Below are 26212 nucleotides of genomic sequence, written 5' to 3'. Positions count from 1 at the left end.
AGTAGCTTATTCTGGTTTACTACAAATGCCCTAAGACTTAAAATCATGTATTACTTTACAGCACTACATCGTTCAGCGGAATAATACTAATTGCTGAACTACAGCCAACTACGTCATTCTTGTGCGCCTTCTGTTTATGGTGAAGATACTGCAAATATACCTTAATTATATATCAGCATATTATAGCTTTTTTCCTCCTTGAGAATATTTTATTTGACGGTTTGAATGTAGTTCTCATATTTAACATTTACATATTAGATATGATATCAGAGAAGACAATAGGATTTGAAATAATAAGGTTAGAACAAATATGTTTTTGTGGTTAATTTTATTTTATAGCGTTGATGGCGGCTTTGATTGAACTATGAATGACGAAGAAGATGTGGAAAAACTTGGTGAGGAGTTGTACAATCGGATTTATACCCAGCACAAAGAGACTGCTGGGAAACTGACAGGTAAGACTTTTTATTGATCGTATTTGTGCAGTGAATAATGCCGTTTCCACTACCGTTCTTTAGTGTAGACACACCTTTATTACATTGTAGGCATGTTATTGGAACTACCTTTTGCGGTCTTGGTTCAGTTGCTCCAGGATGAAGCTCTACTGACTGCTGCAGTAGACAAGGCTTCCAAAGCCCTGCAGGAGGAAAAACAACCCAGGTACCCGGAATTTTGAAATATGAATTGATCATTTCAACACATTGTGGATTCACTCAGAACTATACTTTAGTGAAATAAAACTCATTGTCGAAGATGTGTCTACATCCTCTGATTCATTGGGAGAACAGCTATTTGAGTTGGTCGAGTTGTACAACACAGGCCACTCACAGAAAATCACAGGTATAAAATGTTTTTTTTAAACAAAAAAATTGCCCCTGGTTTCATTTGACCTTTAATTTCAATAATAAAGGGATGCTTTTGGAGCAGCAAAAACATGTGGTACAAAGCCTATTGTCAGACCCAAACCTGCTTGAAGAGCAGATGAACCAAGCTCTAGAGACATTAAAAAAGTAAGTATGTATAAAAAAGTAAGTATGTATGTGGTTAAACGGTAACCATAAAATAAAGTATGTTGCAGCTTTTTTCTTGTTCTCAGACAGATGGGAGCAGAGCTTAGTGACTCTTTGGATGTTGAAGACGTCGAGGATTTGGGCGAGAGTCTCTTTTCACTAGTACAGCAGATTAATCAAGATCATGCAAATGACATAACAGGTGAGTGCATTTGGACGTGTGTGTAATTCCTCTTTTTGGGCAGGGAATTGCCTCACGACAAAATATGATACCAGGTTTAATGACACAATACGAATCCTAATCTTAAAAGTTCACTTAATAGCTGCATTGGAATTTCATCTTCAGTGGAACATAAATATCAGAAGACAATTGTCTTATGAATAATGAAGATTAATTAAACAAATTATAATAAAAAATTAAGTGTATAACTGTGCAATGTTGTCTAAAAGTATTGCGTCTCCGTATCAATACATATATTGTATTGTATCTTCCCGGTATATTGCAGATATTCATTAATTTTACTGACATCAGACTTTTAAAAAACAAAACACACATTAAATAAATGCAAACATATGTATGTATGTATATATATATCTAAATTTTTTTGTCATTTGTCGTGTTTTCAGGCATGCTGCTGGAGATGGATCGCACGCCCCTTCGTCAGTTGTTATGTGATCATAGTATGCTGGAAGCTGCTGTTCAAAAAGCACTATTTGCACTGGGAATTAATACAACTGAAAAGTGAGAACTAAGCCTCTTTAACTTAGTAATGAGGACATTTAGTAATTCAACATTAATATTTTTGTGGTATATTTTTACATTTTCAAAAGAAAATATGGATTACTTTATCAAATGTGAGCTTCCGAGTCTAGATTCGAATACTGCTGTTAATAAATGACACCAACTCCAGTTTCATTGAAAGTGCTACAGAGCTTAAAAATACATTTTATTTGCATTCATTTAGTCTGTTTTATATCATATGTACACAAGTGATTTAAACATTGGTTAAAAATACAAATTTGAACAAAAATTGTCTAATTTGGAGTATTTAAACTTAACTTTTACATTTTAATCCATAGTGCATCTTTCTAATCTAGTATGCAGCCATGGATATGATTTGATAAAGCTAATCTCTCTCTCACACACACACACACACACACACACACACACACACACACACACACACACACACACACACACACACACACACACACACACACACACACACACACACACACACACACACACACACACACACACACACACACACACACACACACACACACACACACACACACACACACACACACACACACACACACACACACACACACACACACACACACACACACACACACACACACACACACACACACACACACACACACACACACACACACACACACACACACACACACACACACACACACACACACACACACACACACACACACACACACACACACACACACACACACACACACACACACACACACACACACACACACACACACACACACACACACACACACACACACACACACACACACACACACACACACACACACACACACACACACACACACACACACACACACACACACACGACAAAACTTGAACATTTAAATAAATATCTGGGCGGGCTGGCAGACGGGGACACACGTAATCTGTCATCTTTCACCATCAAACAGTCTGAGCTGTTCCATCATAATTCCTAACTATTCAGGATGAAAAGGAAATTTGTCATTCTGGTTCTATGACTGACTTCTCTCCAGTTATCAGTTTACAAAGCGACTGAAAAAGTTATAGGTCAATTTAAGAACATTTAAGCAACCATTCAAACTGCTGCACATACACACGGCCATGAGGGCGGATTTACTTGCTCTCAATAAGGATACTAACAAATTAGCATTTGTTTATGACAGAACAACCGTCTCTGGGTGTGTAGCCCTTCAAGGTAACACTATGCCAGTTGACAAAGACCAAGATGTTACAATGATGCTTCAATGCAGAAACAAACAATATGATTTTTCTTTAGCGAGAAAGCAGCCAAGTTCATGTGCTTTGTTACTTCAGGCAAAACGTCACTGTCAACAGTTGAAGGTCTCATTGGGAGAATTACTTCATCACTGGGTACTGGCGCTGACCACCCAAGCGCCCAGATCGTTGTCCACCCCCAGATGGTGCACTTGGCTATAAAAAAAGAAAACACAATAAATGCTATCCACAGCAATCTGGAGATTTGTGAGTACTTACTTGTGCAAACTGCGCAGGGTTATAAAAAGGGACACCTCCAGTGGGTATAGGTCCTGAAGGAGTTTGACCCTGAGCAGAAAAACAATGGTTAATGCTGTCCCTGATTAAAATGGAAAGCAATAAAGGTGAAAAGGTAGAGGTTAAACTGAGGCAGCAATAATAACCACTGCTGTCTATGTTTAGTAACAACCATGCAGGAATTATGAGGCAGTTAATGAAGCTGTGTGTTAGTCATTCAAGTAAGGCGGCTTTTCTGAAATGCAAAAAGTTGATCTGAAGAATTGGAAAAATCACTTTAATGCCAATCACTTTAATGCCTACACTGTGCACATATATAACGTTATGCTGACGAGGGTAGGAGGCAGGTAGGATCTAAAGTGGATAAGCTGCAAACTTGCAGGTGGAAATGACAAAACATGCTTTTATCCATGTGTTTGTTGGGGATAATAAACATGGCATATCCATGACACAGCATAAAGTACCTGGTTTAAATGCTGACTCACTTCACGCGATAAAGAACTCATTGAGCTAGAACGTGACAGCTAAAGAGACGAAGAAAGAAACAAACAGCACACAAACCGATATTAACAATCTCTCATGCATTTGCATTGCTCCTTCAACCAGCCACCTCAACCCAAACTTCAGTTAGAAAGTGATTAAAAAAGTGTTGAATTAAAAGCTAAAGCATGCAATCCCAAATGATATTGCTTATTTTAACACTATATTCACAACAAGGCACATAAAATGAAAAGCTGCAAGTAATTTCATTAATGGCAGGATGAAACGAGCGTGGTAGAGTGGAATTGTAGGGTCTTACCTCTCCAGATGTGGAGCCATCAGGCACAGACGGCATCTCTGGAGCAGGTGGTACCAGCGTAGGGTTGTACATCTAAACAATATGGGAACAAAGCATGTCTTAGTACTACATGCAACTACAATATACAATACAGAATAATAAATCAAAAGGCAAAAAACCTGGGGAATAGCACTGGCACTGGGTGAATTGTGTTCATGATTGCCACCTTCACTGCCTTCTAAAGGTTGCTGATCACCAGGAGCTACAAGAGATCAAATAAATTCACTTTATTTCAACAAAAGGAAAACAGTGTTTATAGCTAAAACAGGTTCAGAATTTTTGTTCAGAAAAAGCACACAGACCTGAACTAGGCACAAATAGATTAGTGGGCATTGTCATTGGAGCAAGGGGAGCAAAGATATTTGCAGGAGCCGGAGCTGATCCACCAGATTTGTTGGAAGTTCTGCTGGGATTTAGGACGTCTACATATCTGGTCTTTGTGCCTGAAGAAAAAACAAACAAAAACATTTCAGTACACAAAGCTGTTAGGGGGACCTGTTAAAGAAATGACAATATATGACTCAAACCTGCTTTCCGGGAGAACATGTTGACAGGAGGACCACCACCGGGAGGAGAAATAGATGCGGGAGGACCAGGCATTGAGCACATACTTGGAAAGCCAGAAGGAGGAGGCGGAGGGGGTTTTGCCTGGGCACAATATATAAAAATATATTTTGGTAAGGTAAATACATTCAACTGAACTGAATTACATTATGCAGATTCATAAAATATACCTCTTCTTCGGGCTCGTTTATATCAACCCATTTTTGCTTCTTCTCATCCCACACAATCTGACAATAAAAATGATTGCATTAATAATCAAATGGGGACTAAAGTGGTCAGTTATGCAAGCGGCAACTTACAGATTTGTGTTTGTCATCCGGAAGATGAGCTTCATTTTTCCCCTTCCTATAGAGCCAGTCCAGCCAGCCACGCCCACCATTCTATAAAAGAGAGCTCTTAGCAAGAATAGTATGAACAACCAGAAAACTATCAATGCAAACATACATTTTTGGGAGAGACTTTTTTTGCTTTCTTTTCTTCTTTTCTAGGCTGTTCAGGAATGGAAGGCGGTGGAGGAGAAGCCTGCTTAAGAACAGAGTTACTCCTTTCTCTTCCCCCCGAATGAGTAGATGATTCTGAGGTAGTGCGTGATCTCCTCCCGGGCGGCTGAAAAAAAAATTATATATATATATATATCAGGGTTCAGAATAAGCGGTATCGCATCGCAAAATGTGACGCAATTTCTCTCAAATGCGATGCGTTCGTCAGAAAAAAATGCTTTTGTATCGCAGCTTTTGCGATACAAAAATGTGTGTTCAATTGTATAACCAAAGCGCCTAAAAAGCACTGATCACTCGTCAATCGATCGTCAATAACAGCATGACACACTTGACGGGTCCCGCTGCTGTCACAGATCGCGCGTACGAAAACTGCTGAGCTGGAGGAGCCACCGGGAGCGCGCGAGGAGACGCTTTACGAGCGCCGCGTCTCGCTGATCTCATGTAGTAACATGTAGAGTGAGTGTAAAGACAATATGTAAATGAGACTCATGCAAATAGTCATCTGATGAAGATATGGAAGACAGTTGTAAATAAGACCATCTGACTTGGTGTTAATTAATTTGTTCAACAAATATTTTTATTTGCATGTTTTCTATTTTATTTAGAAAAAAAATTAAAAAAATTAAGTGTTCAAAAGTTCATTTGTTAAGAGTTTTTTTAAAAATAGAATTTACAAATACATTTGAAATAAATAATCTTGTTACATCAATGGAAAATATTGATTGTTAGTCACTTTTGTGTTTTGCTATGCAATTATCAAATTGCTATACAAATTTGAAAAAAATTGCGGATTGTGTAGCAGCACCGCTATACAAGTAAAAATCCTTACTCTGAACCCTGTATATATATATTATTAATTAATTATAATTATAATTATTGTTTTAAATAGTGGTGCTCTGATACGGACATTTTGGACCGATACCGAAACTATGGGAAAAGCGTTGGCCGATGTTAGGCCGATATTAGGCTTGTGGCATGGCAACAGGCATGTTGTTATGGTTATTTCAAACACTTGGTTAACTTGTTTCGTTTTTAATCAAAGAAATATACTAGCTATAAACTAGTTTTTATTCTAAAAAAATCAAATCTAAATTAAAAATATCCAGAACCAGTTAGAACACATAAAACACTTTTTGCTACAAAAAAAGAAAAGAAAAATTTGGTATGGCATACTTTGCACTATATTTCAATATAGGCTATAATATCATTATTCTTTATTAGAGTAAAAACAGCCTTCACACATTTCAATTCTGTGAATTAATTCAAATTATTTATCAGACTAAAGTCTATGTATTATCCTCGTGTTGCTCCCCCTACTCCTGTAACAACAGTCTCTCCTCCTCAGAATGTATCTGATCACACACTCAGAACTCTTTTCTTTTTTAAACCTCACACTAAAGTTATCTGGAGTGAACAAGTGTAAACTGATCGTTTACTTTACCGATTTGAGAACTCAAGCCGAAGTGCGCATGCGAACTCGTGCGTACACGCACAACAGCCTCACTTCTACACATGCGTTTATTAGCGCGACGGATCGCATCGCATCACTCGTCTCCCGTAGATTTCCGTCTCTTCTGAGTCAGCTTGAACAGTCTTTCTCTGTCTTAATTTTGCCCTGTACACTGAGGGAACTATATTATGATAGATCCATGCGCTTAGACGCGCGCAAACGTGCTGCTCTCCAGAACGAGGCTGCAGGTGAGCAGTAGGTGCGTTCTATGATTGATACGTGGCAGGACTAATCCAGTCCACGCCACGAGGAAATAAGACTCAGATTTGGGCCAAAAAAATCATCCATTACGCCTTTAATTGTGTCACATCCGTCATATATTTGATGATAAGTTTAGTCGGAAACGTTTCTAGAGCTTTTAAAAGTCTGTAACGTCGTCATTTCTGGGTCTTTTGTGAATGCTAATTACTGGCAACGTAAGAGTACTCTAACGCATACTACTTTTATAACACAATAGCGCAGTAATGCAACGCGTTTTCCGGGGCAGTAACGAGGTATCGTAATGAGTGACTTTTTAAAGTCATGCTACAAAACACTACTTACTTACTTAATGACATGAATATTGTCCGATACCATCACTGGGCTGATATATCGGTGTGCCATAGTTTAAAATTATTTATTTTTTTACGTTAGTCTGTGCAAAACAATGAGTAAATAAATAGATTGACAGTTTATTTTTTTATTATTATAATTGTATTTTTAAAGGATTTTTTGGCCCGTAGGCTTTATTAGACAGGATAGCTGCAATGGGGATGAGTGAGAAGGGAGGATTGACAGTTTGATCAAAATAATCAACTTACCATGTACATTGAAGATTGAGAAGTAGTTCTGGATCTTCTTCCAGGACCCTGAGGTACAAGACATAAAATACATTTCATCTATACAGTCTAACAAACATTTAACACCAAACTTTTTTTTTTTTTTTATGTGATTTTAAAATATATGATGGTTCAAATATACAGACCATGTTTGCCATTTGGTCATAAAAGTCCATCTGAGGAGTTGGTGGCCCCTGCCGATGCTCGACAGGTGGGAAATGTGCAGGAGAGGGAGGCATCTGTGCGTTTGGAGGATTCATTTGTGCCGATGGTGGTGGCATTGCGGGGCTGATGTGAGTGGGCACAGAGCTAACATGAGGAGGGCCGCCTGGATACATGTCAACCTGCTCCGGCTGAGGCTGAAATGGTGGAGGGGCATATCCAGGGTCGTGCGGCGGATAGCTGGGGTATGGCATCGGCCCTGGGGGTCCCGTCGGAGGTACAGGATAAAATTGGGGCACATCACTCGGTGGCAAGAGCTGGGGCGGGGCCATACTGTCTTGTAGAATGGACGTTGGAGCTAGAAGAAAGCAGATAACTTGGTTCATTTTCATGTTTGTAAATCAGGCAAATGGGGGTTCATACTGACCTGGAGGCATGAGCTGAACTCCCTGAGCGGCAGGCCCAGGCAACAGTGAGCTCATTAGAGGGTTGTCTGGTGTTGTCTGGTCAAACTCCCCTGGCATGTTGTAAGGTTCAGGAAGACTGGGCTCATCTAAGTCAGAGCTTGGGCTGCTGTAGTCGTACTGTGCTGGTGTAGATCTGTCTGCATTGTAGGTTATCATTCCAGTCTAAAAAAAGAAAAAAATAATAAATATGTGCCCATGTTGGTCTAACACATTAATAAAGGCTGAAAACCATTTGGGAAAGTGAATATTACACATTGGACTCAACTTGTGCAAATAATAAAGGTTTGCATTCAATATAAAATGTTCAATAGATATTACTTTCTAAAATGCATATTAACTATCTATGTTGTAAGTGTCCAAAAGCCACAGATACTCTTGATGCTTCACAGGATTGTGTGTTGGTTTTCCCAGAATGAAGGAAATGTTGGACTTTAAGCAGGGCTGGTTACTTGCCCATGTCCAGGCTGTGTTTGCTTGGGGAAATGGAACAAGTGCCTCACCTGAGCAAACCAGAGTTCAGAGTGATAAATGCTCAACTGGTGACAGGTGCCTGGGTCATTTTGATGCAGGGAAAAAAAATATACTCCTTTTATGTACATTTTTGACAATATATTATTTCACAATTAGGGTAAGGTTGAGATTAGGAAGAGGGTAGGGAACTGTTAATTTGGTTAAAATTAAGGCTTTTGAACATGGAAGGCTAGTCCCACCCGGCAACATTTAGGGAGTCCCCGTTAACGATTTGAGGGAAGCTGTGACTGAGTAGTGAGATTTTTGTAGTCTTGTTGGTTGTGTGATGATGATAAATTGTACCGTTTGATCATACTTTCTCCTGTAAAACCTTCTGAACAGACCGCTATTGACTTCTAAAGTTAGCAAACTTACTTTCACATTTAATCATTGAAAATTAAATTTGGTCTTTGGTTTGTTACCCTCATCTGTCCATCCAGTTGCCGAAGATGGATTAGCCACTCTGGCTCTCTGAATAGCTCCTGTTCTGGCTTCTCTTTCAACTGAGGATCAAAAAATCGTAGTTTTTCGGACATCTGTAAAAGAATATAAACATAAAAATATTAATGTTTTTTGTTTGATCAAGTGATAGCAGTTAGTAGCAGTGCAATACCTGAATGAGCTGGTTGATGAATATAAGAGAGTAGTAGGAAGGTTGCATGAGGACAGTCTTCGAGATAACTTCACAGTAGTGGAAAGCCTGTGCACTCAGGCCAGCTTCAGCCAAGCGACATGCATAGATGAATTTGTACACCTAGAATAAATCACCAAAGAATCATATTTTACTCAAAGGTTCTGGACAAACACAGAAACAACCTTGGCATTGTCTTTGACCAGACCCTCTTGTATGAACGCCACATTAAACACCGACTTCTATCACCCTCAAAACATCGCACGCCTCCGCCCGTCCCTCTCCTCAGTCTGCTGAAACCCTCATTCCCACCTTCGCCTTCTCCTGCCTTGACTACTGCAATAGCCTGCTCTATGGTTCACCTTCCATACTCCTTGATAGACCCCTGTCCACAGAGACCTCCATTGGTTCCCCATCCCCTAATGCATGAAGTTCCATTCATTCATTCCTTATCATTATTACCAGCAATAACAATCATAATATAAAACCATACATTTATCAAGTAAAAAATAATAATAATCAAAGTGCACCTGGAAATTAGGTAGTGAACAGGAATGTGAGCCCAGAGACTGGGCATACTCATAGGCCTCAGTCCTCTGAATCGCATCATTGGAAGCAAACAGGTAAAATGAAAAGCTGTAAAAAACAATTATTGTCAGTATTAATTTCAAATTCTTAGCAACGTTGCATGTGCTTAATTTCTGACCTGTGGTTGGAGCCAATAAGAACCATCTTGGTGCTCTTCTTTGTGTAAACTCCAAGGCCAACTTGTGCCATTAAATAGCAAAAATGAGCAGCATCTGTAAGTCCTTTCGATGCTGTTACAAGACAACATGTGTAAGAATGTACAGATAAACAAGATAAGATAAACAATACATGTTGAAGTGTTTCAGTCCTACCAAGAGTGTCACCCATTGTGGCAATAGTGCGAGTGTCAAGGTCCAGTGTATGAGTAAGGTTAGATAAAATCATAGCCAGATGAGGGCGCCAGTCGCCCCATTTTTCCTCTCCACAACACTACAAAAAAATAATTATTAATAATCATTACAACACGCTCCAGGAACATTGTAAAGCACATTGTGCATAGCATATTTACTGTTGCTGATGCAGGCATCCTGCCGGACATGAGCTGATACACAGTCTGAAGGGGGTCATTAATGGGCAAACTATTGGCAAATCTAATGAATAAAATATACATATTGTTAATAACTATTATCCTGTGAGAAAATAAAAGATAAAAATACTTATATTTTACCGAGTCATCACACGCGCATGTGTCCTACTGTCCATTTTACTGGCCAAAAGTAAAGCATGGCCCCAAAGACCACTTTTCATAGCAGCTTCTAGGGCATCCTACAATAAATAAATACAAATCAAATTATAATTATTTTAGCAGCAGAATTTGGTATACCGGAGTAGGTGTGTGTTTTTTGTTTATACCTTTTTACGACCAAACAGTAGGAGCTCCCTAAATCGCTCAGTTTCTTTTCCCATATTTTCTGGGACTGTCATGAAAGTGTCTGATAGTAGGGACAGTGCCCCTGATCCCGGCCCCTCCTCAGCTTGTGATAGAGGCTCATTATTGAAATCAATTAAATTGGCTTCATTTGGACTCTTTCCAGGAAGCCACACAGAACGGTGCTCTTTCAACAATAAATCTGCTATATCTGTGCCCACAACAGTCTGAAACAAATTACATAAAATTATTAATATTTTAATCATCGACCTGTCATATTTGATTAGCTCATATTTCTTACCCCATTCTGTCTGCAAAGCAGCACAATAAAGTCCCACAGCAGGCGAGCAGAGTCTCTGTCTAAAAGGTTGTTATCACGTAAGCACTCTAGCGCCTTGTTCTGGGAGAACTTTATCACATCCACTTTATGCGTGTCCTCCCTGAAAATTTTTACAAAAAACAAATGTTCAAAGACATTTTCAGTACACCATGCCCAGAGGTAGGAGTAAGTCACCTACTGTATGTGCAAGTCACAATTAAGTCCAAGTCGTCTGGTCACAAGTCATCCATGCAAGTGTTGCCTTATCTTCCAATAATATTTCACTAGCAAGTACCACACCACTGCGCCTGCCCTGTGTTGCCGAGTACTCTGGCTCCCCCCTTGGGAGAGAACCTTGGGGTTCTCTCCCAAGGGGTTCGGCCCTCTCCCAGAAAAAAAAAATACAAAAACTTTTAAACATGGGATGCCCGTCTGCACGGCCTGGGGGATGACTGTAGGCAAAGCCTGTCCCAGTAACTTTGGGCCTTAGGCAGGGTACACCCGCCAGCTGGTTGCAGGGTTTCACTGAAAGTTCTTTTTTTTAAGGATTTACTTTATATGTGTCAGGACAATGAAATGTAGATGAGATGACATGCAGAAAATTGTCAAGCGCCGGATTCAAACAACGCTGTGACTAGCATGTGCTATCCACTCGACCACGAGCAGCACAAAGGAGTTTTTCAGTGAAGGGTTCCCATATAAAGCCTCAGCCCCAGTATGCCTCAAGTTTTGTGCCTCACTGAGAACAGTACTGCTGCGTAGCTCATCTGAATAGTATTATAGCAATTACAAGTCTGCGATTGGATATTGGTGTGGATTAATTGGAGTCTTACCCTTTTCACATCAGTTCTTTCTGGAGCTGTCTGTACTCACATAATGAATGTTGTCAATAAAAGTTGTGTGAACAATAAACTTCTAATCATGCGTCTTAATTTCTTAACTCATAGAAATATAATATAAATATAATTAGTCTGTAAAACCAAAGTCCTTAGGCTCGAGTTAAAATCAAGTCTTTGTGATGCATTAGTCAAGACAGATTACACTTACTTAACAAGAGGTCCTGGGAAAGATCTGAGCTCAGCTTGAGCCGATGTATCCTGCAGCATTGTCTAAATATTCATGTATTTTAATTAATAAAATAATAACAATATGCTGCCAACATGCACATGTTGATACAACAAGAGGCGAAATTACCTCCAAGTTATGAATATCCACAAGTGCAGGCTGGCCAGCTGAAGGGAGATTGGGAAGCACTTGCACCATGTGTCCACCAGGTCCAAAACGAGCACAGCGGTGAGGCATGGTGAACTTTTCTGGCGTAGCTGGACGAGGAGGGGCTATTAAGAAAGGTTCAAATAAGTTAGGCATATACATTTTGAGAATAACCTAAAAAGTAATTTTTACATACGTTGCTCAGGGGCTGTCCACGTCCCTTCAGAGGTATAATCAGAGGTATATGGATATTGGCTGTAATTCTGTGAAGCGTTGGTCTGGTTTGGATACTGCCCATAGGAATAATCAACAGCCAAAGTAGATGATGTCTGGTCAAAGGCCGCAGATACTAGGTCTGTTTGGCTTCTATACACCTGACTCTGATAAAAGGAACAAAATGCCAGTGAGCTGAGGATTAGACAAAGAAATGTTTATAAGGGATTCATTCTTGAACCAAAACCTGTTGCGAACGTGAACTGAAGCTACTCCTTCTGCTGTGATGGCTGTGTTCACTGTGCACACTGTGTGCAGATTGTTCACTATGGACACTGCGTCGGTCAAAGTCATCATTATATGCATCTCCACGCCATCGGCAGTCCTCGTCAAAGCTGGGATCATAGCCAGGATAGTATCGCCACTGGTCATCATAGCCATTTTTTCTGTAAACATAATATATTTTAAATGTATAGACACCAAACGTATGCATCCAAGAGCTACTGTGTTCTGCTTACCTAGGAGGATACATTTGTTGGTTGTAATACCCTTCTCGGTTTCTGTAGCCCTCATTACCAGACCAATAATATCCACTATATCGCGGATCAAAAGCTCCATAATTATATCCTTCAAACAGAAATGTATGCAAAAATATATTTTTTTTTTGGGGGGGGGGAAATCAAGAATATTGCAATTAATAAAAATGTAATTCATACCTGGGTACTGGTTTGAGTATTCTGGATAGTAATCACTATAAGCATTACGGTTGGCTCTGTATTCTTCAGGATAGCCTTGTCTTTAAAAATATGTCAGAGCAAGAGAGATTCAAAGAATAGTTGAGTAATAATAGCCAGCAGTCATGGTAGAGATGTTAAAATTATTTTAATAAATGTATTTATTCAGGTCACAATATAATTGTATGGACTAAAAAATAATAATAGTGACCATTTTTGAAGCAAAATTAAGTTCAACATATACTCTACAAAGTTAATCTGAATGTAAAAAGTGACGTTTCTCCTCACAATAATCTGTACGTGATTTGATATTGTGACATCTCTAATTCATGGTTATCATTTACTTTCAGTTCAATCATATAATTCATTAAAGGGTATCTAGGCCAATCCACCAACCTAGATGAAGGCCGATCAGAGTACTGACTGGTCCTGGAGCTGGGTCTTTCTGGTTGAGGTTCTCTGTACTGGTAGTTCTGATCACTATACGCAGGCTGAGTGACATCGTACCGCCCATACCAAGGATCTGTCCTGTTGCGGTATGGATCTTCCTGAAACATTAATATATAATTAATTAAACAATAAAAAATCTATTACATTAAACCACAACTGAAGCACACGTACAGGATAGTACTGTGACCTAGGATCCCCGGATGATGGTGGTGGGTATTGTCCAGCTGGGTAATTTCTGCCGTCTGCCGCGTATTCTCCATAGTTACCAGCATAATACCCTCTGTATCCTGGCCCTGGGACCCCTGGAGGAGGAACAGCAGGAGGTGGTCCGTAGCCCTGCTGACTACCTGCGGTAGAAGGCGGTCGTGGCGGCCCAGGTGGGGGTTGAGAACCTCCTGTTGGAACTGGCCTCTGTGGAACAGACTCGTGTGGTCCGGGAGAGTAAGCAGCAGAAGGAGCTGATGCAGGCCCCTGTGTTGACGCCAAGGGCTGTGCCTCAGTGACAGGAGGGGCACTGGTATGTCTCTGGTCGTGCCTCGGCTGCCGAGTGCACAGCTCTGGGTTATTGGGCGCTAGTGGTCTGGAAGATGACGAGATACTTGTCGGGACAGATGCATTGCTCTCTGCTTTTATACTCTGCTGGGCATCTTTGGTGACCTGTAGGTAAAACCCGTTACTACACTGCTGAGGATCTTGTAACAAGGATGAATGCCCCGAAGTCTGGTTTGTCTGTGATTGATGCATAGAAAAATCAAGCAGTTCATAATTGGTTGGGGCATGATTAGAGACAGGAACCACACGAGAAGCCAGTGGATTAACACACACAGAAGCCTGACTCTCTCCGACTATTGACTGTCCCCTTGAAAGCGGAGGACGTGCAGGCAGAGGCTGAGCAGTCATTTCTGGAGAAGCAGGTTCTATTTTCTCTCTTGTCAAATTGAGAGGGCTCTGGTTAAAAGATGAAGCAAACAGTGGATTTTGATTTGAAGAGTTTGAAGGTGGACGACTCCCTGCTTGTGTCTGAATACTTGGGGGAATTACAGTGTAATTAGACACCGGAGGGGCAATCAAAATAGGTTGGTGAAGCGATTCAGATACGAGAAGGGAAGCATAGCCGAGGTTTACTTGAGTGTCATTAGGTTCTGTCTCACTCACCTTTGGTGGATTCTCCAAGTTTTCTAAGAGTTGATTTGAAGCTGACCGGATACTTTGTGGTGATCCATGGAGATCCAAGGGGCTATCTTCAGGGGGTTGAATTACATCACCGCTAGGCTCTCTTAAAGGAGCAAGGACTGTTGGCGCTGCAGGAGCAAGCACAATGTTTGTACCCAAACTACTGGGATCATTCTGTGCCCAAAGAGTGGTAGCAGGACTTTCACAAGGTTGACTGACTCCAAGGGCCCGGGATGAAGGTCGAGAGAGAGAGTGAACCACTGGATGTGTTGCATGAGGGAGACTTCCTGATGATTCTGAAAGCAGGGGAGACCCTAGGCAGTAAATGTTTTCCATATTGTCTGGTGGCTGTTCCAAATTGCCAGGTGTTGAATCTGCCCCACCCTCGGCAACCATATTAGCCCTATCAACTTCAAAAGGACGAACACCTACACTATGTGAACGCACTGGCTCAAACGAGCTGTTAGCACTAGCCTGAAAAATACCAACTGGTTTGGGAGGGCTAGGGGTGGGAGGCCAGTTATTTTCTGTGGCATTCTGTGGAATCGCATCACAAGTTGAAGCTGAATCTATCTGCTCAAAATAACCCCCGGTTGCCGATTGACTGACATCATCGGTGAGCCGAGGGCTTTCCTGCTGAATAAAGGTGCCCACTACTCCCGGGTGGCGGCGACTACTAGTGCCACTTCCATGACTCAGATTGCTGTAGTTAGATGAAACACTTGCAGATCTCATTGGTCTCGGGGCAGAATCTGGAGTTTCAAGATTGGGTCCAGTTTCAAATTGGTCTAATACATAAGCTGCAGTCAAGACAGGGCTGGTGTGCCTTTCAGTAGGCAACACTTCTTGATTTGGAACACACTCCAGGTTCTCCACATGGTCATAATGGGATTCGGTAGGTTTCTGGTCATTTCCTTGTGCTATAGAGTCATCATTCATATAAGGCATCTGTGGAGGTGGCTGTAAAGGCGTCCCATGGAAATCATAGACATCTGCGTGACCACTGTACAGCTGAGGGCAAGCTGGGTGGTTGCTTTGATGTGGAAAAGACTCTGCAATACCATTCACGGCCTTATTTGCCTCTCCTGTTAGAGTTTCCTCATTTTCAACATCGTCTTTGAAGAACATTGACAGTGTACTGGACTCCTGTGTCTGTAAATGTGGGATATGGGCCGAAACAGGCATTGGGCCAGCACTGGAAGTACTGATAGACACAGAATCAACAGGAGGCTGAGCTTCACAGAGGACAGACCCCATTTGGTGGTAACCTGAATCCAAAGGAGATGTGTTGGTGCTCTGACTAAAGTAGTTCTGCATTGGGGGCTGCGTGTTAGGCTGCTGGGGGGTGTTTGATTCAATGTACTGAGGCCTTCCTAGATGTTGCAGAGGAGGTTGAACAGAGGGAGGCGTTGATAGAGAGGGAGGAGTATGGGTGTTATGCTGAACCGATTGTGTGTGTGGATGAAACATCTGGGAATATGGCTGCACGTGCATTGGTTGTGCTGGAGGGTCACTAGTTGGCTGAAAATAGTTTTGAACGGATGGAGGACGACTTCCATCATCAGGTGCCCACTGAGATGAGGCTGTAACAGGAGGCACTGGCTGAAAAGACAAAGTCAGAGGAGGAGCAGGTGCTTGGTACGTCTGATTAGATGCAGGCACCGGCGCCTCATGTAGTGGCTCAGTAACCATGGATGGGGTTGGTTCTCTTGAATTAAAATAACTTTGCTCTGTATAAGTAGGGGTGAATGCAGGCGGGACTGTTGCAGGAAAAACCCCTGGAGGTCCTGAATTTGAAGGGTTAAATAATGTTACTCCGGGCAAGGAGGGTGTTGTCGAACGCGAAGTGACAGAAGGGACCTCCTGTAGCAATTGTGGTTGTGGAGGTTGTCCAGACCCACTCTGAGGATAGAAATTGCAAGAAGCGGGTTGCATTAGAGGAGGATTGCTGTTGGGAATTGTGGGAAGACCACCAGTTGCCATAGGAGTAGGTGCTCTGACAAAGGCAAACGGGTCAGTCATAGGCTGGGCAGCAGGAGGGACAGCTGTCGTATGCTTGTGAGGTCGGGTTCTGCGAAACATATTTTGACCACTAGAAGGAGGCCCACTGGATGCTCCAGGTGGACCGCTCCGAGGAGGAAGAGGTTCCATTGCTGCAGAAGTAAACAGGCCTGGGGGCCACAATGTGATGAAACCAAAGTCAGGCTCACCTGTAAAGAAAATGGATAGTGTAGTTAGCCAAAAATAATGTACACTACTGGCCACTGCCACACCTTTATTTGAGTTTTAATCAGTGTTTGCATTTACATGAACTGTTAAACGTGGCAAGTTAAACGTGGATACTGGATAGTATTATAAAATACACAAATTAACAGTTTTCAAAAATTGTTGTGTGAAGCATCTTTGAGTGAATTCTTAACAGTATCTTTATATATGCTGCAGCTTGGTGCACTTTGTCTAGTTCATATTTATAGCAGCATGATTTATCATATGCGCTCAAAAAATTAATCAAGAGAATGGTACTGTAAAAAATAACAACAACACCTCTGGGATTATACCCTCTTTAAATGCCCCATTCGTTATAAACAAACGTCAGTCAGAAGCCCAGTAATCGAAAGCCAAGATATCAAAGCGAACAAATCGGCACCTTTAACCCTCAGATACACAACCTTTGACTCATCAAGCCAATCACGTTAACGAATTCGCACAGCTCTTCCGTGGCTGTTAACAATATCAATGCTGGTACGAATCAAACTGACCCATCGTTGGACACATCGTTACATTACTCAGTGGGTCAAATTATAGGACAAACCAAGACGTTTAACTGGTTTGAAATGTGTAGACTCAGAATAGACATTTCAAAGGTCGAACTTGGGATATTGGATTAGCAACATTAGTGTAAGGGAACATGACAACTGATGCATTACGCGATACGAAACTAAGCCACCGAGCCATACAAAAGTATCTCACATTCATGTAACAATATAAACAAAAAACACATTGTCACTTTGAAATTGGCAGCTGGCAGGTGCGTGCCAAAGGTCGCAGGAAAGTCGTGGCAGCTTTAACTTTTGTCGGCATGATATTTACCTAGCATTAGCATTGTAGCGTTAGCTCAATGTAGCAACACTATGGCATCCCTGGCTAAGTTGCGAAAGATAGCATTGTGGCAATCTGTTCGACATATTACAATACTCTCGTGCAGTGCGATTGGTATTTGTATTATATGTCTATTCTTACCAACTGAATGAAATGTCTAGATGTACAAAAAACGCTTACAAATGTCCAGGGCAATGATCCTGACATACAGGAACCATCTTCAGCGACGTGTACAAGCAGCGTCACAGGCCAAACATGCTGCGTCAGCACGGGGCGGGGAAATACGTCAATTAAAGGAGACATGTTATGCAAATAACGGTGGCGGTGGCATGGATGTATGTGGTTGGGTCTAGAATAAAGTGGGACTCACCGGGGGCCGCGGCCTCGGGCCTCAAAGTTTAAGAAGATTGAAGGGAAGAATAAAGTCTACAGCCTACCTACAGTCTACTGCAACCTACTGTTGTAACACTGGGATACCAACTGCCATAAAACACCAAAGAAGAAGATGATGATAACGGTGTTCCCTCATCACAGTAGGAGCATGAGTAGGAGGCGGTAGATGCATCTTTTCAGTTGGCTGCCAAACCGCCATTAAAAGCAACACAATTTAACGAATACCACAATTCAAATCAAAATGATATATATTTTGAACAAGGAAAGGTCCTCACAAAATCTTCAAATCCGGAGGAAATCATTTGTGTGAACCCCATGAAAAGGACTGGTTCCAAAATAATAATAATAACAATGATAATTATAATGGTTAGATTATCCTTATAATGGACTGGTTATCCTCACAAACTCCTGCAAACTTGAGCTTTTGCTTGTGCATTCTGCTTCTGGTTGGCATATTTGACATTTTTTGACATCTAAAAATAGATAATAATAATAATAAACTAATAGTAATAATAATACAATAAAACAGACAGAAATACAAAGATTTGAAAGGATGAATAAATGTTCAGTAATAAAGGACAAGTGGTTCAGAGGTAGCGCTGTATCATAGAGATCCACTAGATGGTGCGATAGTATTATCAGGAACATTAATAACGAGACCAACCGTTTTTTTTCTCAAGGTTTCACATATTTTACAAAAAAATTGTAAAACCTACTTTCTGAAACTTTAGTAATGCTGATTCATGTTAAAATAGGTAGTGCAAATGTAGTGGATCAATTAAAATGCTAAAAACAGACTAGTTGTCAGCAAAGCATGCTTCGAAGTAAACGGGGTCAGGTTATATGTTGCTATATTTTATGCTGTAAAACCATACATTTATGCACAATTATTGGGGATGTGGAACCTGAACTAGTAGCCTATGCTAATATCAGCGTAGTTCCCCGTTCATAGAAAAGGGGTAACATAGGTACCGGGGTACGCACCCGAAGTAAACTGAAAAGGTATATGGACAGAAGCACTGCAAGTTTTTTTACTTCTTAACTTCCTTTAGCCTTCAGAAAATCCGTATCTAATTGTTTTAAAATGTTATATTATAAATAAAACGCTTTGGTAGCACTCTATTCAGCAGAGGTATAGAAGCAGCTGCATGAAAGTTAAAAAACATTGTCCATGGAGGTAAATTTGTATGTAATTTTGTGGAATGTTTGAGGCAAAGTGAGAAAATCTATATGGACATTAATTAAAAGTCAGATCTGTGTATGGAGACTAGAGACAAGCCTCAGCAAGATGCATGTTTTTCAAGATTTTTAGTCCAATAAAAACACTTGTAGTAATGAAATAGTAATGAAAACCGTTTTTGTTGAAATTTTACACCGTGGGCCTTTAATTTAAATGTGCCAAGATAGTGTTGCATGAGAGTGAGGTGGTCTAGCTGCAGTAGAGCAAATGTGCCAGAATCGATTCCCAACTGCAATTTGTTTATTGTGTTTCCACATCCCAATTTCCTCATTTCACGCTTAGAAGAATCTATCCTGTCCAACAAAGGACATGGACCAACAAGGATCCCTAATGATAAATATGACAGAACAAATATCTGACAGTCCACACAGGCCAGCAGGCCACACACACATTCATGAAAAGTGGGAAAAGAAACAGAAAAGAAACTTCATTAGCCAAGTGTGATTGTCACCTTTAACTGCTGTGGTAACACTATGGTGACATAATAATATCATCATATTATATCATCATCAAATCATATTTCTATGTCTGGTCTATATTGTGATTTTTTTTTTACATATTGAAAAGAGTCCACCTGGAGAGCACAGAGATAGTTGCTTTTAGGCCGAATCATATTTCGTCCAATACCACAAGAGTATCATGTAATGAAAATATGATTCAGTTTCCTCTTGATTAACAGCTTTGGGGAGAGAGAGGTGTTTTTTAAAGATGGATTGTTTTACAATCCATCTCCAGAGGGAGGGTCTGAGGGTGTCCAACAGGCCGGGGGAGTGTAGCCGTCACATCTGTTGCTGCCACTCCCATGGGACTCCAGACCATGGGAACACTCAGTAGCTCCTATAGTAGCAACAGGCTGTACAAAGTGCAGTTCATTCATCAATTTAAAGTAAAATGCACTGAGCTAAACTGACTTACGGACAAATTGGGACTAGAGTCAAGAGTTTGCTCTGCATTTTAGGTGGCTCATGCACTTTCTACGCCCCTGGGATTGTCCGAGGAGGATTTTGCTTAGTCTGTGATGTGGAGACATGTAGACTTATTAAACCATTTCACTGAGGTCAGTCCTTCTTTCTCCATGGCGTCAGCTGGGTTGTCCAATTCACCCTTCTCACCCGTGCGCCCCCTTGGCATGTGTTCAAGCCAGCGTTGTTTACTGGACAGAGCATTTAGAGGGGTTAACATTTCACCATGGCAGCTGTTCGCACCATGTGCCTTCCCCCAGGCGGCTGCCTGACAGCACGCAGGCCACTGCTTCACACACCCTATAGCATCCCCCAAAGGATCTTCCCCTCTGGTCTCATACCCTTCCCCTGGCCTTGGTCAGATCTACCAAGCTCTGTCTATCAAATACCCACATTATTAATGTGGAAAAAAATTGAAAAGCCATCATTGGTGTCTAGTCCACAGAAAGTAAGTCATATAAACTTTGTTCTGCTTATTTGTTGTCTGTCTGCAGCTTGAGTATAAAGACTATATTCATTCTTGGGTGCCAGTTTGAGTGTCTGTCATTGCCAGAATTAAAGGCTTCTGTCCAGCATTTCCCATGTCACTTGTCTAATCTGATTTGCCTGACAACTGTAAAGCCCACCCTGCTTTCAGGGTCATGTCAAATATGATAGTTGCTTTTAGAAGATACAAACTTTGTTTCAAGAATTGTATAGTTTACATTAAATAATACTCTGCTTTAATAAAATAAAATAATGAAACATATTTATATTTTGACATTTACCTTGCGTTAAAGGGTCAAAGTCAAGGAGATTGCCATCTTGTACATTTTAGGTAATCTTCTGCAACTCCACCCTATATAGTGGCCCATCTGTGGGTTTAGGGAGAGTGCTGTGGACAAGGTCAGTATGACAGTTGTCCAAGCCCCATCCATTTAGAAGGAAAGTAAAAAGTAATACCCCGACAGCTGAGGTCACTTCTGTCACTCCTGGGGTTAATGTGGGACATTATAGCATTCACTTTGACCTGCAGTGATTACTATTAAAACTATGACATGTGGTGAATGAGCACGAATTTAGATTGAGGCCATTCACTTCTCACTTCTCACTCTTACACACACACACATACACACACACACACACATTCATACACTCATACACACTCACACACACACACACACACACACACACACACACACTCACACTCATACTCACACACTCATATACTCATATACTCATACACACACACTCACACATTCATACACACACTCACACACACTCACACACACACACACACACACACACACTCACACACACTCACACACTCACACACTCACACACACTCACACACTCACACACACTCACACATGATTATTGGGGACATTACATTGACTAACATTCATCCTCACCTTAACCTTAGTTCTTGGCTAATCTTAACTAAAATCTGAATCTTAACCTATTTTAACTCATATCTGAAATTTAGATGATCTAATAATCAAGAACTTAAAGGGGGCTCCCATGAAGATTTTAGTCCCCCCAATGTGATAAATACCCGCCCACACACAAAGCCCACTCTCAAGGCCACAGGAATATTCCTGAGGTTGTCTTTTAACCACACAGTCATGCGGTGCCCATAACTTTTGCAATTATATATGCCGCGAGGTCTGCCACAAGCTTGCATTGATCTTCACTTCAGTCAGGGGGCTAATAAAGTCTTGTTGAATATTTATTGCGGATTTCTTTACATCAATTCAAGCAGTATCAGACAATAGTTCAAGTTTCAAAGGAATTCTGAAGATATAAGTTTTGTAAAACAATGGACTGTTTAGTAGGCACAGTGTGTGCATGCAGTTGAATAACAGGAGATCAGGGTATCTACTCTGCACTGACCTTCTCTCAGGTTGCTTGGTGTTTACATTCCTCACCTTTTAAACACCCTTCAACCACAGTTCAGGCACTTTATCTGATCAGTAAATGATCAGGTTGAACAAATATCTCCCATATAAAAATTCACTCTCACAGTCCCTCATTCTGTTCAAGTTTATAAATACAGTACAGCACAATAGACCTTATCACATCTGTAATGTGCACAATAATCATGATACAACACATGAGTTAATGCAGTAAAGTCCCAATAGTAATACTGTAACCCTAACCTCTAACACCTAACCATAGTTACTACTTGCCTAACCTATCTTTAACCCAACCTCAACCTATCTCAACCATGTCTGAGCTGTTTATCATGTTGTTGATGTAATAACAATGCTGTATGTCATAGGAGCCTTAAAGTCCCCATGGATTATGTTTATTTAATCTAATGTGAAACAGTGCACAGCAATCAGCATGTGTTAGTCCAACATGTAAATGTGCCAGAGTTAGCCATTCAGGCTAATTTTCACCTGTAGTGTGTACACTTGTTAGTTCACACATAAATGTTCTTGCCAAAAGTGAAATGGAAAAGCTCTCCTTCTGGCTCAGGAAAAGTTGGTGAGTGTTTTGTTGGGCACAAGATGGGCATCTTCAACGTGAAGCCTTGCAGAGACCACCAGTTTGACCAGTCGTCTGGGGCCTTGAACGTCTGTTTAGTGATGTAGAATATACTTTTGTTTCTAATTAGGAATTAAGCACGTTGGCTCATTTTTTTCTTGTGTGATTGCTGTGATTGTTGTCTCTTTGCCAGTTTACGTATCTGCAACCCATTTAAAGAAAAATATATCACTCTTCACAGCGACTGTTTTTTGTAGGCACAGTTTAAGTTAACAGCCGGGGAAGCACTGTGTATACTATAAATACCAACTGTCATTTCATCACAACGTTGTGAATTGGGGCCAATTTCCTGCACTTCTCTCACTCCATGCTGTACACAAGTGAAAAAAACAACACAACAGTGTGACAGTTTCGTTCTCAGCTTTGCATTTTGTAAAGGGAATTAATTGGTTAGAGTACAATATTTTATCTGCTAAGCAGTATTTTGGGGATACATGAACAAATGCTACTTGTAGAGACCATATTCTCATGTATCTGCTAAAAAATACTTTGTTTGCATTCTTGCAGGATTATATAAACACAAATTTTAGCCAACAAAAAGAACATTTGAAATCAAATACTGTAATCAATAAGGGCCACTTTCTTTTCTTGAGAGTCAAGTAATGGCCTTGCTGCAATGCCCTTGATCCTCATTAATGGATGCCTGGGCTTGTTTGATATTAGCACGACTCGCTCACATATGGGAAGGCCATCTCAAAGTGATTGGAGAGTGTCAAGAGAAAGGTGATAATTGAGACACCTGAGGACCTCTGTTCTTTTGGTCCCACAAAACAAACATAGGCTTTCACACTGAACTAGTGTCAAGTTGCTCCTGATAACCTCATGCATTTATCTTTCACTAAACATGGCAGAGGCTCTATTGTGCTCTGTCAGGCCCTCAGATTAGCACAAAACAAAGGTGGGAAAACCTTTATTTGCTTTTTAGCCAAAGCTCAATTGTTATTTTCTAACTGACAACCGATTTAGACAGAATGAATTAAATAAATATTTCTACTTTTGTATTTTGTATCAGTTAAAACTAAGGACAAAATGTAAAAATATAAATTACAATCACAAATCAAAGTTAGAATTTGTAAGGTCCATTTCTTCAAATCCTTTGTGGACCAAACATGGGTTGTCTATTCTCACATGTTCAAGCAGCTACAGTTTTATCACCACCTCTGAACTCTCAGTTCCTGCTGGAAACAGGAGCCAGAAAAGGCAATGAGAAACTTCTAGAAATCTTCACAATCACTAGTCATACTTGCCATGTTTGCTCTCACTCGGTGTCAATCTCTTGTGTTATGCATTACCATGTTGGCTTTGATAGAATTTGTTTTTCTAGCTTTGGATATTCCCCTCTGACCTTGGGAATTCCTGATAGACCATTTTCTCATGGTTATATTTTTTGCCATAAAACAAATAAGCACAGAAAATTGGACAGAGTCATGCAAACACATGAACAAATAAGATTTCCAGAGATAAAAGCTATATGCTTTTATCTCTGGAAATATCCCTTCCACTGTTGAATCTGGGAGGGCACGTGTTAACATCTGAGTTTTGGTTGAGCGTGTGCCACAAGGATCCAGCATTTCTCACAGCCCATCAAGAAGCTCATGCAAACAACACAGAACATGTCACGGCAGATTCCCTGGCTTAGGTGCAACAACCAACTCTTCCACAGGTCTTATTTGCTCATGTATTGCGCAATAAATTAATATTACACACATTCTCAGTTTTGTCTGAGTTTCCCACACATGACCCACCTCTAGAGACCGAGCCCCTTTTGGCACAGCTCCATTTGGCAGCCGCACCAACATGCAGTCAGACCAGCATATGCGTGGGCTACATAATAAAATAATCTTTGCCCTGGGGTGTTGAAACTGCGCAGATCCTCAATGACAGTTTCATTGCCTCAAGGAAGGAAAAAAAGAGGGAAATGTCTAGGCCTACATTATGTGGTTTGCCCATTCAAAGTATTTCCCAAATATCATACTTTATTATGGTCCCTGACAGTTTGCACTTTGTATATTAAGACAATCATAACTTTTTTAAAGTAAAGATTAAGATCAGATGTTGAGAGATGAGCATTATAATGAGCAGTTTATTTTCATTGTGTGTATTTGTTTTTTGAACACTGCAAATACTATTTTAAGTTCATTTGAGTACTCATTTATTTGAGAAAATTCATATTTTTTTCTATTTTACTATTATCAGTGATGATCATGGACTTCAAGAAAGTCACAGCCCTCAGCAATCACAGACTCCCCCATCACCACTGTGGACTCCCTCCGCCTCAAGTAGGAGCCCACCATCAGCTCCCTCATCAAGAAGGCCCAGCAGAGGCTGTACTTCCTGTGGCATCTGAGGAAAGCCAAGCTGCCAGCGCAGATGATGGTGCAGTTCTACACGGCCATCATTGAGTCCCTCCTCACCTCCTCCCTCAAAGTGTGGTACACTGGAGCCACAGCCAGGGACAAACTGAGACTACAGCGCATTGTACGCTCTGCTGGGAAGTTGATCGGCTGCAGACTTCCATCTCTGCAGAACCTGTAAGTCTCCAGGACTCTGGGACGAGCAGGTCGGATCACAGAGGACCCTTCTCACCCTGGACATGGACTATTTGAGCCACTCCCCTCAGGCAGGAGGCCACTCCCCTCAGGCAGGAGGCCACTCCCCTCAGGCAGGAGGCTACGGTCCGGACCAGAACCTCCCGTCATAAGAACAGTTTCTTCCCCTCAGCCGTTTGGACTTATATAGGTTGTTTTATCGTTGTTTATTGTTTTATGTTGCACCAAATCACCAAAGCAAGTTCTTATGTTGTTGTTCATTGGCAATGGCAATAAACCTTTTCTGATTCTGATTCTTATTCTTGAGAAAAAGTGTGCAAACTTACACATAGCGCTACATACAGGTGACTTAATATCTTCAAATTGAAGCGTATTTGAAATAATGTTGCTGAAAAAAGGCAGATTAGGTACTGTAACCAGCACCTAAAGTGACCTAAAGAGGTGGATCATTTTGCGCCACTTGTATAGTAGTTGGTAGCATGTAGAAAAAGTGGTAGTAGTAGAGGTAGTAGTAGTTTTAGTAGTAGCAGTAGTATCAGTATCAGCAGTCGAAGTATTGGTAGTAGTAGTAGTAGTAGTAGAAGCAGTAGTGGTACCA

The 26212-nt window shown here is 40.9% G+C and overlaps 2 protein-coding genes across 6 annotated transcripts in view; one reads left to right on the top strand and one right to left on the bottom strand.

The window, feature by feature from the left end:
* The window catches only part of LOC140367887 (uncharacterized), a 59962-nt gene extending 58030 nt beyond the window's left edge, over window positions 1-1932 (top strand). The window contains exons 2-8 of one of the 2 annotated variants that reach the window (XM_072454654.1): window positions 194-219; window positions 340-455; window positions 546-660; window positions 731-840; window positions 911-1010; window positions 1097-1212; window positions 1638-1932. In XM_072454654.1, the coding sequence (XP_072310755.1) occupies window positions 365-455; window positions 546-660; window positions 731-840; window positions 911-1010; window positions 1097-1212; window positions 1638-1756 (651 nt within the window). In that variant the 5' untranslated portion in view covers window positions 194-219; window positions 340-364 and the 3' untranslated portion in view covers window positions 1757-1932. Of the gene's footprint in view, window positions 1-118; window positions 220-339; window positions 456-518; window positions 661-730; window positions 841-910; window positions 1011-1096; window positions 1213-1637 lie in introns of those variants that run through there. The other variant, XM_072454655.1, reaches the window with a different exon arrangement.
* Window positions 1933-2486: 554 nt separating this feature from the next.
* Window positions 2487-18230, bottom strand: sec16a (SEC16 homolog A, endoplasmic reticulum export factor). Of its 4 annotated transcripts, XM_072454640.1 has the most exons (32): window positions 18122-18230; window positions 14825-17052; window positions 13841-14326; window positions 13616-13767; window positions 13202-13281; window positions 13004-13112; window positions 12733-12931; window positions 12469-12652; window positions 12255-12397; window positions 12108-12169; window positions 11043-11181; window positions 10726-10968; window positions 10541-10638; window positions 10382-10463; window positions 10185-10302; window positions 9992-10103; window positions 9816-9921; window positions 9268-9408; window positions 9077-9190; window positions 8105-8306; window positions 7662-8035; window positions 7498-7545; window positions 5132-5293; window positions 4987-5067; window positions 4858-4914; window positions 4651-4771; window positions 4426-4566; window positions 4243-4325; window positions 4085-4156; window positions 3750-3809; window positions 3268-3336; window positions 2487-3204 (listed from the first exon to the last, which is right to left on the bottom strand). In XM_072454640.1, exons 2-32 carry the CDS (start codon window positions 16991-16993, stop codon window positions 3130-3132), a joined length of 6282 nt encoding a protein of 2093 aa, XP_072310741.1. In that variant the 5' UTR covers window positions 16994-17052; window positions 18122-18230; the 3' UTR covers window positions 2487-3129. The 4 variants fall into 4 exon arrangements, with proteins under 4 accessions (XP_072310741.1, XP_072310738.1, XP_072310739.1 ...); XM_072454637.1 differs by having other exon boundaries at window positions 13841-17052; XM_072454638.1 differs by lacking the exon at window positions 18122-18230 and adding an exon at window positions 18083-18098 and having other exon boundaries at window positions 13841-17052.
* Between the last annotated feature and the right edge of the window lie 7982 nt (window positions 18231-26212).

The sequence above is a fragment of the Eucyclogobius newberryi genome, unplaced genomic scaffold, assembly GCF_026437365.1.
Source record: "Eucyclogobius newberryi isolate DKJ021-1_F unplaced genomic scaffold, fEucNew1.0.hap1 SCAF_2, whole genome shotgun sequence".
Taxonomy (NCBI): domain Eukaryota; kingdom Metazoa; phylum Chordata; class Actinopteri; order Gobiiformes; family Gobiidae; genus Eucyclogobius; species Eucyclogobius newberryi.
This window is presented reverse-complemented; position numbering and strand designations above follow the sequence as displayed.